The sequence below is a fragment of the Mauremys mutica genome, chromosome 5 (genome assembly GCF_020497125.1).
Source record: "Mauremys mutica isolate MM-2020 ecotype Southern chromosome 5, ASM2049712v1, whole genome shotgun sequence".
NCBI lineage: Eukaryota > Metazoa > Chordata > Testudines > Geoemydidae > Mauremys > Mauremys mutica.
This window is the reverse complement of record NC_059076.1, coordinates 138,005,106-138,023,234: the sequence shown is the minus strand read 5'-3', so window position 1 is coordinate 138,023,234 and position 18,129 is coordinate 138,005,106. Positions and strand designations below refer to the sequence as shown.

The 18,129-nt window shown below is 55.7% G+C and overlaps 1 protein-coding gene across 1 annotated transcript in view; it reads right to left on the bottom strand.

Moving 5' to 3' along the window:
• FBXO41 (F-box protein 41) overlaps positions 1 to 16,750 on the bottom strand; it is a 34,855-nt gene extending 18,105 nt beyond the window's left edge. The window contains exons 1-7 of the mRNA XM_045020007.1: positions 15,932 to 16,750; positions 8,464 to 8,674; positions 7,495 to 7,574; positions 4,449 to 4,804; positions 2,825 to 3,066; positions 1,915 to 2,030; positions 408 to 560 (exon numbers count right to left, since the gene is read on the bottom strand). Of these exons, the coding sequence (XP_044875942.1) occupies positions 408 to 560; positions 1,915 to 2,030; positions 2,825 to 3,066; positions 4,449 to 4,804; positions 7,495 to 7,574; positions 8,464 to 8,674; positions 15,932 to 16,668 (1,895 nt within the window). The 5' untranslated portion in view covers positions 16,669 to 16,750. The remainder of the gene's footprint in view (positions 1 to 407; positions 561 to 1,914; positions 2,031 to 2,824; positions 3,067 to 4,448; positions 4,805 to 7,494; positions 7,575 to 8,463; positions 8,675 to 15,931) is intronic.
• Positions 16,751 to 18,129: the final 1,379 nt, after the last annotated feature.

The window sequence follows — 18,129 nt, the reverse complement described above, 5'->3', positions numbered from 1 at the left end:
TCCTGCCACTGACCAGCACAGGGTAGGGAAGTTTGCATCCCCAGATGTCTAGGGCTGGGTCTGTGTATCAGGGCAGGGGGCCCAGTCTGACCCAGTCCCCCAGGAGAAGGTCCCACAGACTGGGCCAAGTGCTGGGGATTCTGGAAGCCTCAGGGACACCGATTGGATTCCACGTGGTCTGGGCAGGCTCAGCCTCTCCCAGCTCCTGGCTACCTCAACCCCCTTCTGCATAAGAGCAGCAGGACAGACACCAAGCAGGAGCCTGAGGACTAAGCCACCAAGTCCCAAGCCACGGCTCTTCCCACGCACAGCTCAGCGAGATGCTCTGAGCGGCAGGCAGGCCGCCCGCCTCCCTCCAGCGCAGGCCCCACGGCTAGGTCCGGCGGGCCCAGGACTCGCGCACGTACCGATAGGTGACGGCTTGAAGCGCCCGGCAGTAGCAGCTGGCCAGCCAGAGGGAGCGATCTGTCAGGATGTTGGGGCAGTGTGAAATCCGCAGGATGAGCAAGTTCCCGCCCGTGGCCTTCAGCAAGGACTCCAGCCCGGCTTCGAGGCAGCCCCTGAGGAGATGGAACCAGCGGGGAAGGGGGAGAGAGAGCTCAGCAGCGGCGCTCGCTGCTACCCCTGCTCTCAAAGGGCAACGTGGGAAACGTAGCCCCGAAAGCCCAGTGGCAGCTGCTGGGAGGAAAGGTGGGGCCCCCTTCCTTGGGACACTTCACCCGGGACTGAGAAAAAGCCACAAGGAGCAGCCCTGCCCCGGAGTCCAGAGCCTCAAAGGTATTTGGGTGCTGAACTCCCAGGGATTTCAATGGAAATTAGCTGCCGAAGGACCTTTGAGGATCCGGGCCTGGACGACATAGCTCGCTCCCACCTGTCAGTGCAGCCATGCTGCGATGAAGGCCACCTCCTCTTCCTCAGCCTTGCTCGTCACATTTGGTTCGGGTGGCGGGAGCCCAGGCCAGGCAACCGTACGCGGGTGTTCCCCCTCCCTCGCCCTGTCCGCCTGACCCAGACTCGCGGAATACCAAGGGCAGATCCAGACCTCACAGGAAGGATCTCAAGCACCCTGGATTAGTTTGGGTGATGGATTTGCTCCTTCTTCCTTCCCCTGCCTCATTGCAGGCTGTTTCTCCTCCATCCTCGCCTTTCCCGCTCCTCTTCTCCCATCCCAAGACGTCCTGGAGGCAGGTCACTAGCACCCTCACCCCGGCTGGAGACAAACACCGCCGAGGTCTCATTGACCTCTGCTACACGGATCTAAGACTGGCCTTTACTGACCCTCCATCAAACCTGTCCCCCAGTCCTGCCTCCACCATCCCAGCCCGTCCCCGGCCGGCTCTGTGCCCTTCAAGCCCAGCTTTGTTCAGACAAATACCACAGCAAACATCCCCAGCTCCTGCCAGCAGGAGTTTCAGTCCTGCCGGCAATGGAGTATTAACAGTGGGAGGACCCTAGTATTTTGGATGAGTAGGGACTGCATTTCTGATAGCGAACAATGCACTAAAGGAGGGGTTCTCAACTGCGGGTGGGGGCCACCCTGCTTGTTCTGTATCAGTCGATGAGAGGGGATCCCCAGGGGTCCCGCAGAGGTACTGGGATGGGAACGGGGGCTCTGGTATGGAAGAGGCTGAGATGCACCAGCACTAAGCAATCCCAGGGACAGGAACCAAAGCACTGATAACCGGGGGGTCTCTTCAGGGCAGGAGCCCTTGTAGCTTGGAAGCTATTAACGTTCTCCCAGTGGAGCATTAAATGGACAAGCCAGAGCTACTGCAGCAGTGATGTCACTATGGGACAACAGAGACCCGGGTATTAAAAGGTCAGCGCCGCTGCCCGTGTTGGCAAATGAGCTCCTTATGGATACGGATGGATTGGCTCTGGAGGTGGAAAGGGGCGTGTCTCATGGGGGCTCACCGGGTGCTTTTCATATACTCCTCCTTGCTCTCCTTCTTCCCTCTCAGCCGGGGCTTGAGGTTCTGCAGCGTGAGGGAGTGCGTCTGGGTGCACCATTGCGACAGCATGCCCAGGAACTGCAGGGGAAAGCCAGACCCCCGCCCGGTGAGAAAGAGACGCGCGCCAGGACAGGAGAAACTGCAACCAGGAGAGACAGCGCCGGACTCTCCCCCTGCCCCTGGGTGGGGATGGTGGGGCCAGAGCACCACTCGCACACACGCGCTCATGCACAGGGTGTGTCTACACTGCAAACAAACACCCGGTCCCCTGTGGCGCCAAGTCCCAGGGCTCCGGTTGCAAGGCTAAAAATAGCAGAGTAGACATTCCCGGTCGGGCCGGAGCCTGGGCTCTGAAACCCGGCGAAGGGGGAGATTCAGTCCGAGCCGGAACATCTACTCTGCAGCCCCAGGCTCGGAGACTCAGTGCCGTGGGGTTTTCTTTGCAGTGTGGCTGTATCCATAGGGGGAGAGGTGCGCATGCTCTCAGCTGTCACCGGAGACCTTGGAGATAGCAGCCCCAAACAACACGCACAAACACACACACACAGCTGCCATCACAGACCGGCCCAGAGGACAACACGCACAAACACACATGTACATCTACATCGCTGTGCACACACCAACCGAACGGGTTTTTTTTGGTAAATGAAAACGTTTCAGCTACTGGAAAAACCCGGTTTTCATGTATCAAAAGATGTCCATCCCGATTCTGACAGAAAACCGGGGCTCAGAAATGAAGGGTGGGGCTGCATCAGCCCCTAAGAAATGGGCCCCACACTGCTGCCCTCTCTGATGTTTCCATGGGCCCGGCTCTGCCCCAGGGCATTCCCTGTGGGGCCTGGCTGGAGCCCCACAGCTGGCCGGCCCTTTACCTTCGACGACACCCTGGCGTTCTCCAGCAGCACCCGGGTCCACACGGCAGGGTGGCGCGCCACGAATTTCCAGTCCTTGCAGACCTCGGCAGCCTTCAGCAGGGTCTTGGTGTCGAGGTAGGTGAAGATGCAGAAGAGAGCAGCTCGCATCTTGAGAATCTCCGGGCTGATCACCTCGTTGGAGCGGGACGGGCTGCCTCTCTCGGGCCGGACGACCTTCCCGCCGCCCCCCTCAGACCTGGCTGTGTGACAAACACCATCAGCGGGGTCATTGTGCGGAGAGGGGGGGACAATACAGGAGAGCAGCTGGGGGGTAGGGGTGGCGTTTGTGGATATAGTTTTCCCAGGCGTTTAACAGCTCCCTGTGCCTCAGCGTGCGTTCAAAATAATAACCCTTCACCCTCTTCTAGCACCTTCCCTCCAGGGATCCCGGAACATTTTATAAACAACAAGAGATGTCCCAGGAGTTTGGGCTGTATCGTTATCGCCATTTGAACAAGGGGGAAACTGAGGCACAGAGTGGTGCAGTGACTTGCCGAAGGTCAAAGAGAACAATACCATTGGAGGAGGGATAGCTCAGTGGTTTGAGCATTGGCTTGCTAACCCCAGGGTTGTGAGTTCAATCCTTGAGGGGACCATTTGGGAAACTGGGGCAAAAAATATGGGAATTGGTTCTGCTTTGAGCAGGGGGTGGGACTAGATATCTCCTGAGGTCCCTGATATTCTATGATTGTTGGCCTGGATCCAGCCCAGGGTCCATCTAGGTCACCAGCTCCAGCTGCCTTAGAGGAAGGCATAAGAACCCAATGCAGCAGATGTGGGATAATCTGCCCCAAGAAAGGTCTTGTCCTGGTTTCTAATAGCCAGAGATCGCTTTAAGCCCTGAAGCAGGAGGTCTAACATCTCTTCCAGTGTTTTTATCATTAGTTATGCAAGGTCTGGACATTCCCAATAGCCATATCCCTCTTTGCAACTTGCTAAATTCTTGACTTTCTATCAATCCATGGGGTGGCCTCAGCCAGAGACCATGTGCAGCCCAATCTCCCTTCTCTAGGGCAGGGATCATTTTATAGACTTTTATCCAGTCTCCTCCTATTCGTCTTCTTTCTCTAGTAACAGTCCCATATCTTTCCAGGCCCTTGATCATTCTGGGCACCCTTCTCTGACCCCCTCCAACTCTGCACTATCCGGTGTGCGATGGGGTGCCCAGCCCTGCACCCAGTCTCCAGATGAGGCCGCCCCATTGATTTGGAGAAAGGCATTCGAATATTTTCCGTGTTATTCTCCACCCCACTCCTGCTTCATCCCATGGTCTTGGTTGTGATTTTTGGCTGCAGCGGCACGTCGAGCAGAGGTTTTCACTGAGCTGCCCAGGTCCGTTACAAGAGCAGACACGGTCTATTGAGTAGTTTAATGTGCATGACTTCGGAGCTCGGTTTTCCATCTCCCCCAGGCGCCGGTGCCTCCCCATCCTTCACCAGGCTGGAGGTGCAGGGCTCAGCGGGAAGAGCGCCACCTACTGAACTGTCACCACCACTGCGGGGGTTTCCCAGCCAACTGTGGGTCAGGGTTGCCCCTATGTCCAGGCAATGGGGTTCCCCTCACCACCGGGATGGAGACTCACCCATCAGCCTGCAGCTATTGAGGGGCCTCGCCAGGTTCGCCTCCGGTGGGATGCGGGGGTCCTGTTCCCACACCTCGGCCTCCGACTCGGTCGTCCTGGAGCCCACATCCGAGATGTCCCCCTCCTCCCCCTCGGTGCTGTTGCGGTACGGCCTGCGGTGCCAGTTCTGGATGGCCTGCCTCCGGAGCCCCGAGCTGCGGGCCGCCGCGGGCCGCTCGAAGCCGCCGTCCACGCCCCGGCTCTGCCCGCCGTGGTAGGGGTGCCCGTCGGCGGTCTCCTCCGGCTGGTACAGCTCGGCGCCATCGCTCTCATAGCAGCCCGAGCTCTGGGAGACGGCCTTCACCCGGCTGGAGGCCCTGCGGGGATATGCAGCCATGAGGGGGGCGGCGGGGAACTGGACTCAGAGCTCCAGGGACGGTGGGGGGGCCGCGCAGCCCACACCCAAAAGCCCTGCTTACAGAAGAGCCCCCTGTTTATTTCAGGCACATGGAGGGGTCTCTGTATCTCGATGGCGAAGACGTGGCTAGGGGATAGCTCCTCTGGAGCAGGCAGGGCTAGCAGCCGCCCGTCAGATGCTCCCAGCCTGCAACTTCCCTGAGTTTCTAGTTTGCCTAAAGCCGCCCGACATTCCCCCACCTGGCACTGGGGGGCCCCCCCAGGCCTACGAGGCAGCCGGCCCTTTGCAGCAGGTGGCGAGGAGGCCAGCCGATTAGCTGTAGAGAAGCCTGGGAGGCAGGAACCTGGTTTAACTGGGACTTCATTAAAACAGAGGTTGTGCTGCATTTGGTTTCTCTAGTTCCCCTGCCTCACAGGGCATGTCTACACTGGGATCACAGGACGTGAATGCGGCTCAGCTTTCATCTCCCTAGCCTGGAGCAGGGAAGCCGTGGCAACCTGCACTTCAGCATGGGCCACCTGGAACCCTGGGTAGTTACTGGTGGGACTCACCCGTGCTGAAGGCTGCGGCCAGTAGCTGGGCTAGCTGGGCTCCATCTACACAAAGGGCTGTCACGCCCTGCGGTCACAGTGCAGACAGACCCAGGGAGGGCGGGGATGGGGTCTAGGCGGCACTTCCCAGAAATCAGCCATTTGCAGGACAGGCCACGAGGAGAAAGCGGGCACCTGGCCAGTCCATACGGCAGCTCCAGGGAATGCGAGGGGGATACCTAGGAGGCGGAGTCTAGGATAAAGGGCTAAACTCCCCTTAACGCTCCCATGCTTACAATGGCCAAACGTAAAGAGCTAGTGGGCCAAACCCATCTCTGGGGTAATGCCACTAAATCAAGAGAGTTATGTTAGCGATGAATCTACCGCCATAGGGCAAAAAGCTGCACCGCCAGCTATTTGAATGTACAGTAGGTTCTGCTTAATAGCAACCCGGATATGGACAACTCCCGGTTAACAGCAACATCCCATCCCAGTGACTTTAAAGTTAATGGGATTCGGATATCGGCATGCACTTACTAGCAGCACTTTGTGGAAGAAAGGTCCCAACTGCAGGCAGGCTTGCAAGGCTGCAGCCGGTGAAAGAAGTGCTGGGATGTGCCTTACTTGCCTGCGGCCGGTGCTCAGCATGTCCTGGAGCTTCCTCTGGGGCTGCAGCCCTGCAAACCTGCCTGCGCACAGGACCACACAGGAGTTAAGGGGCTGCAAGGGGAGGCTGTGGGCAAGGCAGTAGCGGGGAGAGAGGCTGCTGCAGCCTGGGTGCCAGAGCTGCATGGTATCTCTCCCTGCACTCTGCCAGGAGGCTGCACCCAGGGAAGGAAATGCTGGGACGTGCTGAGCTGTGACCCTCAGAGAGGGGGACCGGACAGCTCTGTGGGGTCCCTAACTCCCTTGCTTCCCCTAGAAAGCCCTGGCTTCTGGGATGCCGTCCCCGTTGCTGCCCTGCCTGGATGCAGGTTGGCAGGGCGGCAGCCAGGGATGGCACAGCCCAGCACTTCTTTCCCTGGCTGCAGCCTCGCAAACCTGCCTTCACGCACGGGCGGCCGTCGGATAACAGCAACTTTCTGCTGGCAACCGAGGGGGTGGTAATGAGCGGAATCCACTGCATTTAAAAAGATCTGACCGGACAGTCAGTCCTAGAGGGAGAGCCGGCGAACTGAGTGTCCTGTTCTCTCTCTCTCTCTCTCGTTCCCGACACCTGAGACAATGGGAACCACCTCTCCTGCTGGTACCTGGGGTCACCCACTTAATAGGGCTGAAAGCCCAGATCTCAGAGACCAGCCCCAGCCGGGGCGTGGGTGGAAAAGTCTGCTCTTCCAGCTACGCCGTTACATTAAACCTTTCAGAGACACCACCGTGCTTCAGATGCAACTTCAGCCTCACGTCTGGGGCAAATGCACCGTAACTGCTTGGAAACACACTAGCAAAAGAGGCCGGATGTCAAAACGTCCCTGTCCTGTTCTAGTAAAGTTTTCTGACAGCTCAGTCTTACACCTTGGTGCTTCCCACAAGATCAGAGGGAGAGAGGAGAAGAATCAACCCACCCACCTATCCTGGTTCCTTCAGATCTCTGACTTCAAAGCATTTATACAACTCAGCTTGGCAAACAGCTTGAGATCAGTTATACAGACACGTCCAGCTGTGACATTCCCTCCCACCCCCCAATGGACTGGGCAGACCCACAGCCACCCAGGTCCATGTTTGAAAGAAAAGGAAAGGCAGAGCAAAAGGAAAACAATGCCGTCCTTCATGCTACTCCGACTGGCTGTGAACCTGGGAAGGCTCAGCACGTGCAAAGAAGCTAGGAAGCAGAATTTCAGGCTGTCGCAGAAGACAGTTTCTGGGTGGGTATTCGCCAGCCGCAGGCAGAGAATTCCACTGGAAAGGAACCACAGGCTTCTTCCATGCCCTAGGGACCACCAGCAAAACACACTCAGCCAGCCCCACCGCCTGCTGGAGAGGATATGAGCCAGGAGTTGCACATACATGAACGACATAGGCACTGATCCGGGCCCAGCCCTGTTTCACGCTGGTAAAGGCTCCCCCGTGGGAAAAGGATGCTGGGCAAAAGACAAGACCGAGGCGTATGGAGATTGCTTACCCAGTGCTAGAGGACGATCTCTGATTGGACTCCACGTAGGAGCTGTGGACAGCTGCCCCGGGGCCGGCGTGCCTGTCCCTCTGGAGCGAAAGGAAGGAAGAAAAGGAGACCAGACACTGAAACTCATTCAGTTAGAGAAAAGCCAGCTGGCTAAAGCCTCCCCTGGGGGATAACCTGACTGACTGCGCGTGGACATACCAGGCACTGAGAGGTGACACTGATGTAATGACGCCAATATCAGTAGATCATCAGGATGCAATGCAGCATCTCCAGCAAAATAGCTCCTTGGCCAGCTGTGCCATATGAGCAAACAGGGTCGGTTCCAGCCCTGGCACAACTCCCAGCACACCCTGGAGTCTGCTCCCCGGTCCAAAGATGCAGGATGAGACCAACAAAACCTCCCATTTATACAGCACCTTGCACTTTACAGGCTGGGCTTGACTTGCCCTTGAAATGTGGCCACTTCTGGGGTGGACTGTGCATGCTATTGTGCACCAAGAGCACTACACAGAAAGGGGGATTGAAGAGCAAATTGGCCCCCCCAAAAAAATCCACACTTTTTTTTTTCTTATTGAAGATTGTTCCCTAGGTTGGAAATTGTGGGCGGAGCCTGGGGCTAACAGCCCTGCTCCAGCAAGAGCACTAGGGGAGCTTTTAATAGTAGCTACGTCAGGATGGAAGGGACCTCAAGAGGTCAACTAGTCCACTGCACCAGTCTCCTCAAGTAGCGATGGGACAGTGGCCTCCCATGAACCACCACCACGAACCACAACAACATTTTCCATGGTGGTCTCCCATCCAACCATTGATCTCACTCAATATTGCTTAGCTTGCAATGCAAGCAGCCCTTACTACACAATAGCACAGGGAGGAGAGATAGGGCTGCCAAAGGCACCCAGGGAGGAGCGTGGCTTCCCATAGGGCATGGCAAGCAACAGACACAATTGGCCCGACGCTAGGAGGAGATACCGGTCTGCTGGCGCCCTTGGAGCCGGGCACGCTGCACCTTCCCAGGCTGCCGTTGGGGGTGGTGCTGCAGCTGCTGCTGATGATCTGGAGCTGCTTCTCCGCCCGGTCGGCCCGGTCCAGGAGCTCCTCGATGAACTGCTGCAGCCGCACCTTGGCGTTGGCCTCGCGGGCCGCCGTCTCCTTGAGGAACTGGTCTATCTGGACGACCTCCCTGGTGCAGGGGAGACAGCAAGAGGCAGAGGTGAAAACGCAATAAGGCCGCCCTTCCCCCGGCGGATCCCACCGCCCTCTGCCACACGGCAGCTCGCAAAGCTCTGGGAGCCAGGGGAGTATCGCCAGCCCTGTTTGAACGACCAGGAAACTGAGGCACAAAGGTTAGTGGTCTGATTTCCAGAGGTGCCAAGCCCCCACCACCACCAACCCTCCACCCATAACCCCACCCCAACCCTTCCCTTGGCCTACCTCATCATATAACCCTGTCCATGATCCCACCCCACCCAGGCTCCTCCCACCCTGATCCCCTTCAAGCTTTGCCCCACATCCTTGCACCAGTTCTAGTTCCCTGGGGTCCAGCTGGGAGAGGAGAGGGGAAGGGAAGGGCATAGTATACTGAGGTACATTTCCAAGGGATTTAAGCTGTACATCTCCAGTGCAGGAGTCACCCAGCTCCCTGGATTCTTTGGGCCTGAGGCTAAGAGGTACAGAGAAGTCACGGCTCCCGCTGGCGTTGGCAGGAGTCGCAGGTGCTCAGTGCTTGAGTCTAAACGAACCGGCCGATCTCATTGTCTATGTGTTGTGAGAATCCTCTCCCTCTGTGCTCAGCAGCAGTCGATCGTCCAGCCAGGGATGACAAGAGGCGCCCAAGAGAGATTGCGTTAAGTGGGGACGAGCTGCCCTGGCGGCGTCTCTCCTAAAATATAGCCCTGTTCGCTCTCCGCTCACCCGTTTAACCCGACACCTTAATGGGGCCAATCCCACCGACTGCCATTCATCCTCCCACAGGCCGCCTTGCCGGGCCTGGGGCACCAGGAAGATACTGGCCAGCTTTATCTTCTGTGCCAGGTTCAGACAGGCAGGGAACACGGGGTGCACGTAAACCCTGGAATCTTAACCTGGGGCCAACTCTGCCCTGCCAGTGACCTTAACCATTCCTCTGCAGGGTTTATCACTGAGGGAAGAGGTGCCGTCATGCTATTTTCCTTCTGATGCATTTAGATGGACTATTACAACCCCTGCTTTTGGGAAGGGAAGACCAAGGTACAAAGTGGTGAAATGACTTGCCCACCAAGTCTCAGTTAGATGCAGGTATCCTGGTGCCTTGTCCTGTGTTGTAGCCACGAGCTCACCCAGGAGGTGGGATCCAGAGCTCCTGGCAGACTGGATTTCTCAGGCAAGGTCATCTCGGCCAGGGGTGAAAGTAAGTTAAAGGACTTACTGGTATGCAGAGCCGGGGTCCTGAGGGGGGCAGCGGGGGCTCAACAGGAAGGGGGCGGAGACAGGAGACTTCTCTGGCCAGATCGGCTGTGTTGGGAGGGGCTGACATGGAGGACATTCAGCATCAGATAGATCACTTCTGTCAACCAGAGGCACTTGGCTGGAACAGAGGGCTTGGAAAACGAGACCTGCTACTTCCCACTGAAGCAGCTCTGGCTGCTGAGCCCTGGATCCTGCTCCGTTTAATAGCAGAGCAACAGGAATCATGGGGCAGATGGGGCAGGTGGACAATGGGGAACGCTATGCACAGATTCTGCCTAATAGCCCCCGATGGGCCTGATCCTGCCCCCCGGCACTTCGGACTAGCGGTGTCCCTCACTCGCCAATAAACAGAGTCGGGGCTTGGATCGCCTGGGCCTCGCTACTCCGGCAGCCTGGTGCCACCACTAATGTCACAACCCTGCGGGAGCCAAGCCCATCTCTGACGCCCACTGCACGAGCCCTGGCAGGAAATTCTGGCATCAGGTAGAGGGTGAAAACAGCAGCTGGAGCAGAGGAACTCTGGAGATGCCAGTTTATAAAAATGCTACAGTCGGAGTCACCTCCTGCATCCACGCCCACCCAGCGCGATCTCCTGCAGCAACGGCCCCCCGCACACTACAGCCACCATGGGAGTCACGACCAGGCTTTGGGGTTATGACTGGAAAAAGACCCCAGCGTTGTTTGCACATCAGGGCTGGATGGGTCAGAGGCTCCGTGAAAAGCGACAGGGCGTTTCCAGGCTAGGTCACTGGGTCAAATCCAGCCTAGCTCAGCAGTGCCCAACAATCGTGGGTAGACTCTGAATTGAGTCAGTCTCGGTCCGGTTCCTAGGGGAGCTGCTTCCCCCACCCATGGAGGCAGAGCCATGCTCCCTACCCCAGAGTGGGGCCCGCCTGGCCGTGCTGTACCGACAGCGCTATCCCGCGGTACGGCTGGGAAGCTGTCGTGTTTGGGGCTCTGACTACCCCGGGTATTTATATTAAAGGAGGGCGGAGAGCCCATCTCTTTTAAATTACCTAAGCACAGACGGGAGCTGAGCAATGGGATATGTTCTCATAGCCCCACCAGCCTCCCCGTGCCCTTTAGTATCCACCTCACCTTCCTTTGGGGCTTGTTCCTTTTAGCTGCGCCGCAGCTGTGGGACAGCCTCCGACTCGTCCACGCCCAGCAGCAGCCCTGCTGCAAAGGGAGCGCAGAGGCTCGGTGCCAGCCTGACGGGGTCTCTCCGAGCCAGATGCCAGGTGGGGGTGTTTGGCTTATGGCGGGGTGTGCCTGGCCAAACGCGAGTACTGGGGCAGAGGCTGTCTCTTAGTTCTGCGCTTGGCCGGTGCCTAGCTCCTACGTGCTACGATCATGGACCGTTACAGGGTTTGGTGACTCAGTGTTGAGCGGCCACACAGCGACGCCTGCACCAGGACATCAGCCAGGAAGAAGTCTCCACCCGCAGAGGGCAGCTCTCTCTCTTTCTCTCTCTCTCTCTCTGCTAGCAGCAAAGTGCTCCCTGCCCCGACGTGCAGCTCGTCACGCAGCCCCACACAAGTGTATTGTGATGCACGCCGCAACCCAAGCAGCGGCACATCATTGCGTCGCGCCGCTAATAGCTTCCCGCCACGACTGCGCCTCGTGGCCTCATGAACGTGCTCCAGTGGACGTCCCCCAGGAGGGAGACTGGGAATCAGCCTTGGCGTCTGAACGGAAATTTACAATAAAATCCCAAAGCCCAGAAACAGACCAGCTTCATCTCAGTATCCAACACAATTACCGCTGTGTGCGTAGATCACTGTAAAATACACACCTGCCACCCACACGCCGCACTGCAGAATCCTGGAAAAACTCGCCCGTGACAGGAGCTTTTTGTAATAGGAAATGCACCAGCAGAAACACAGCATGTAAAGACACTTGCACCCCCTTTGGCAAAACTGTTTTTTGGTCCCCTCCGAATAAACACTTTGCTGGAGTCGTCACGCTAGAACATCCGAGGGACCCTGGAGAGGAGCCTGCAGCTCAGATTGGAGCTAGATTGGATGCATTGGAGTGATGCTACACAGGTGAGCAACCCCCCTGGACTTAATGGGACTCCTTAGATGTGCATTTGCAGAATCAGGGCCATGGTGAGCAATGAGGGCTTGCCACACGCGCCAAGATTATTAGTGGTGTTATTTATCATTTACTCTGCAACAGCACCTAGGAGCCCCAGTAATGGGGTCCTGGTGCACTGCTAGGCGCTGTACATTTTAATTGCTATTAGGCAGGTGTATTACGGTAGTGCCTACGAGCCCCAGTAATGGAGTCCTGGTGCACTGCTAGGCGCTGTACATTTAATTGCTCTTAGGCAGGTGTATTACGGTAGTGCCTACGAGCCCCAGTAACGGACCGAACCCAGTGGTGTGAGGTGCTGTACAAACACAGGCCAAACAGATGGTCTCTGTCCATTACAGTCTAAGGACAAGGCCAGAGTCCCGCAGGTTTGTATTTGGGGATTGATGGGGTGGAATAGGGGAGAGTCAAAGGGGATGGGAGGAAGAGGGAGCAGGGCTGTCATAATTTAGATGCATCAGGTGATTATTAATTAGTATTATTTTTCTTCCCACCAAATCAAAGAACAGGGCCCCTCTGTGCCAGGTGCGGTACAAACATCAGAGAAAGAGGTTCCCTGCCCCAAGGAGCCTGCAGAGTCTCCAAAACAGAACTAGGCAAAGAACCAATGAACTCTTCATGTGGGAGTGGACTGAAGATCTGAGGTTAAAAATGCATTCACAGTGCGCCCGCAGTGGAAGTGGGGAAAAAGTGTGTATGTATGGGTGGCGGGAGGCACGGCTGGCAAGCACACGCAGAGCAGCTGGCAGAGGAAATAGAGAAATAGCTTAAGTCTAGCCAAAGGGGTTAATGGGAGTCTCAAGGCCATTCACAGCAAGAAACAAGGGCTAGGGAGAACCCAGAGCCACTCAGAAAGGAGGAGGAGGTTGAAATTAATGACCTGAAACTGGCGAAGGTGTCGAGCCCTTTTTGTAAATGCATCGTTCCCAAAAAGAAGTAGGAGCAATTGGGAAGAATACTGGGAAGAATCAGGTCAGGAAATATTTGGAACATGGGCCCATACTATAACTTCTGGCCCAGCTGCCATGCATCTCGGGGAAGTAGCTGAGGAGCTCACTGCACTGCTGACAATTACTGGGGGGAGATCCTGGGTGACTGGGACCAGAAGATGGGAAAATCAAACATAGCATTGATATTCAAACAGTGGAAGAAGAGGGACCTTGATGATTACTGCCTCATCTGTCCACGTTTATCCTTAGTGAAACGATTGAACAAATAACCACAGTAAAAACAGATCCCGAGTATGCAGGATAAACAGACCGGCGAACCATAAGCAGCATTGAGAGGTTACAAGGAATAAATCAAGCCCAACAACCTTGATTGGCGCTTTTTTTTATAGGATTATAAATTTATCAGAGGTTGGGAATGCAGCCGATGTAACATACTGGGATTTTAGTCAAACATTTTATACCTTGGCTTGGGAAATCTTCCTTGAAAAATTAATTTAAGATGGCAGGGATCTGAACTCTGTTGCATGGATGGAAAATTGGCTGGAAGGCCATAAACAAAGGGTAATGATATATGGCAGTGTAGCAGATGAAGGGTGGGATGTGAGAGTAGGGTAGGAGTAGTGGCTGATGTCCCATCTTATTTGACATCTCCATTAATGATGTGGAAGGGAGAGTAGATGTCACATTAGTTAAATCCACAGAGGATCTAAATAAGAGGCATTGTGACATCCGTAAGGACAAAGACCTACCACAAAAGGACCTACCAGGTTAAGTCCTCAGCTTGTGTAAATCAGTGTAGCTCCTCTGAAGTCAATGAAGTTACTTTGACTTACACCAGCTGAGATCTGGCCCCTGGGGAAGCTGGAGACATGGACAGAAAATACAAGGGGAGACATCTGGGGGGAAATAATCCAAAGGACAGATCTTTGTTAGGAGGGTGAAATCTGGAAAGCAGCTATGCTGAAGCAGCCTTCAGGTGGGAGGGGGAAAGCAGAACAGACCTGAGTTTGTGATGCAGTACAGCAACGGCAACATCAACACAAATGGTGGGCTCCCTTGGCTCTATGCACAGAGACATCTCATTTCAGCACAGGGATGTCATGACAGCTCATTGGAAACCTTTTGCCAGCATTTGTATTTCAATGAAAACTGCCTTTCGGAAGAAATGGACATAGCGCAGGAAAATGTCTAGCATCAGCAATGTTTTTTCAGGTTTTCACGGCAAACGTTTCCGATTCGGATAACTGAAAAGCAAAAGCAAGTCAGGTTTGGCTTTTTGAGCTGTCCGTTTTTCTCTGAAACGCCCACTGTTTTTCCACCGACGTTTCGGTGCCACCGAATATGTTTCAGAAAAATGTAGGACTGGAAGGGGTCTCCTGGGCCATTAAGTCCAGTCCATGTTTTCCCAGGCAACCCTGTCACATCATCCCGTTCAAAAACTTACCAAGCTCCATCTTAACCCTCATTAGGTTCCCCCCACTGCCTGCTCCTATTGGGAGTCTGTTCCAGAACCGCCCTCCTCGGATGGCTGGAAACACTTTTCTGATTTCCAGCCTTAACCTACTCATGGCCAATTAATTCCCATTTGGGCCTGTGCCCACCACTCTCCTTTAGTTGAAATGACTCTTCTCCCTCCCTGGTATGTATCCCTCCAGATTTCATTTTCTTCTACATTATTCACAAGAAATAAAACACATTTCCCAACTAGCTCTGGGGCAGGGGTAGGCAACCTATGGCACGTGTGCCGAAGGCGGCACACAAGCTGATTTTCAGTGGCACTCACACTGCCCGGGTCCTGGCCACCGGTCCGGGGGGCTCTGCATTTTAACTTAATTTTAAATGAAGCTTCTTATACATTTTACAAACCTTATTTACTTTACATACAAACAATAGTTTAGTTATATAGTATAGACTTATAGAAAGAGACCTTCTAAAAGCGTTAAAATGTAGGACTGGCACGCAAAACCTTAGAGTGAATATATGAAGACTGGGCACAGCACTTCTGAAAGGCTGCCGACTCCTGCTCTAGAGGGAATACGCCTTCACTGCAGGGGGCGCTGCGACCACCTCTGGAATATTGTATTGCATGGCGGGCATCATGGTGCCCAAACCGGGGGAAGAAGAGTTCAGAGAAGCGTAACAAAAACCATCATGAGGCTGGAAGGACTGACTAAAGGGAAGAGAGGAAACAGATCTAACGTGGCTAATGATTCCGGGCAGGGGACCAGATAGCCCAGGACTTGCAAGACTCGAAACACCCAGAAGGGGAAGCAGATGCGAGGGCTAATGACTGGAGCTATGGGAGGAAAATAGGAAGGCTTCAATCAAGGAAGTCCTGCTTGTCAGGGAGATGGATCAAGCTGTGAAATAGCCTCAAAAGAGCGGAAGCCACATTGCTTGGGACATATTAAAACTCGAGTGGACTGAACACTAGACAACCTCCCGTAATGGACCAACCCTGCACTGGCTGCGAGGTATGGGTTGGACGATCTCTTCGGTCCTTTGCATCTCGAATGTCCGAGCATCGGCGCCTCAGTGGGTTTAAACGGGCATAAAACGAGGAATGGACATTTATATGGCTAACAAAGTAGCCCCAGTTCTAACAGTTCGTGCTAACAGTCTGGAAGGGGTACGACAGCATTAAGCTTGGTAAAGCCAATCTAGATCCAGAAGGTCTGGTACAGCACGTCCTACATTCCTCGAGGGCACGGCTTATTGTCAATAGAGCGGTGCTGATGGACAGCAGCTGAGGAGCTGGCCTGTATTTCTGTGACAATCACACACACACACACCCTGAGAGTGGAAACATACACACACAGAATCACACGTGAGCACAGAGACATGTGCACTGCTGCGGAAACACGAGAACACACGGAAGCACGTTAGTGTGTGCACGGGAGCACACGCACACCTCCCCCTGCAAGGAAGATGGGGCAGAAACTCACTGTTGTTTGCGGGTCAGCTCCTGCTCCTTCTGCACCAGGTCCTGCTTGAGGGAAGCCAGCATCTCCACGCTGACGTCCACCTGGCGGGAGAGCTCCGTCGCTCGGTCCTCCAGCTCCTGCTTCTCCCGGCTCAGCCTCACGCTCTCCTGCTTGGCCTTCTCCAGCTCCGAGCTCTTCCGGTCCAGCTCCACCTGCAGCCGGCCCACCTGCGAGGCGATCTTCTGCTCCACCTCTTCCGTCAGCTTCTCCAGTCGCTTGTCCACCTCCAGCTTCTCGAAGGCTCGGATCTTCAAGCGGGTCAGGCCTTCCTCATAGGCGGCGTCCACTGCGGCGGCAGCGGCGGCGGCGGCAGCAGCGGGAGGGGTGGTGGCCGAGCTCATGGCCTTACGGGTGAAGATCTCGGTCAGAGGGATCTCGATCTCGTGCACGTAGCGGGACGCAGAGGAGGAGACGGGCTCCAGCTCGTCGGCCGAGATGAGGTCGCAGGCAAAGCGCTGCTCCTTGCTCTGGAAGGAGGTGCTCTCGAAGATGTCCCGGCGGGCGGCCGGGGTCAGCAGGGTGGCATCGGATGCCAAGGGGAAGATGGTGGCATCGCAGATGCTGTTGGTCTTGGAGAGGATATAGAGGGTCTCATAGGTGTGGTTGTACTCCAGGTGGGCCCGCAGCGAGGAGAGGCTCCGGAAACGCTTGTGTTCCCCGCAGCGTGGACAGCGGTAAGGCAGGTCCAGAGAGGCCATCCCTCAGCCAGAGCCACTCCGCCTGCCACGCACCCCTCCGCAGGACGGAAGCAGGGCCCCTGTCATGGTGCAGGCCAGGGGGCGGCGGGGGCACAGGGAGGGGTGCCGGCGCTGGGGGGAAGAGGGCACCGTGGGGCGGGGTGCTGGCTCCTTAAGGGCATTTCCAGTTAGGGGCCGAGAGGCAGACGTGGCGAGCAGGCGGGTGGTGAGCCTGAGGGAGGCTGGTGCACCATCAGGCGACGCCGGCACTGGGCACTGAAAGAGAAAAACAACGTCAGCGGTTCATGGGCAGTGCTTTCCCCTTCCCTCCCCCCACAACCCCTTTCCTTCACCCCCACAGCTACCACTTCTCGTTCCCTTCCCTTCCCCCAGGACCCCTTAGCTCTCCCCTCCCCCCCACAAACACCTGTCCTTCCTAGTCCCCTGCCTCGGGATCTCTCTCCTTCCCCAGCTCCAATCCTGGGTGGCTTTGCCCATAGTGTGTAAAGGGGCAGCCCTCTCCATCCCAGGCTGGAGGTTTCTAAGCCCCACTCTGTCTGTGAACGTTCGCCTGAGATGGTTTTCCAGAAGATCTGCTCTAGTCAAACTGGGAATTGTTCTCTGGCCTGCAGGAGGTCAGACTAGCTGACCGCAGTAGCCCCTTCTGCCCTCGAGTTCAGCCAGCCAAACGCTTGCTCCCCGCCCGGGGGCATCAAACCCCTCCCTTGCGCCTGCCCCACCAGGTGGCTGTGATGCCACTTACAGAAGGCAAAGACAGCAGGGTCAGATGTAGTCGCTAGAACCCGTGAGGCCAACATCACGCTCCTATGCCCATGGGACTCAGAGGAGGAACAAATGGTGGAGAAGAGAAAGATGGAAAGCCTGTGACAACAGGGGACGGGGGGGTGCTGTCTCAGGGTGGCTTCTGGCTCCACCAGATTCAACGCCAAGGATGAATTTGACCCAAGGTGATCCAGGGACGACCACCAGCCACCAACAAATGGAAATCTCTGGCAATCTGCAATGGAGGCCCAAGAGAAGGGCTTTCATAAAGTAATCTCTGTCCCTCAGCACAAAACCCGCACACAAGGTGGTACAGCTGTTGTGGGCCACGACCGAGATGTATTGATAGAGTAGGTTGTGTGGGGAACATAGGGGCTGGAATAGCAGAGAGTCTGGAGCGAGGGACATTGAAAGAGCTGCGTGGGGCAGATCAGGAGGAAGGGGCATTGGCAGAGTTTTGGGTGGGGAACCCAGGGCTGGGATAACAAGGGGCTCTGGGTTTGGATTGAGGGGCATTGGCAGAGCAGTATGTGTGGGAAAAACACGATTTCCTGAGCATAATGAGGCAACTGTTACCACCCCTGCTGAGGATCTGTAAGGAAAACATTATTTACCAAACTAAATGCTTCTTCCCTTTCGGATGAGGCAGGAAAGGAAGGGAATTTAATCAAGTGTGAAATTGACATCTGCCTTGGGCAA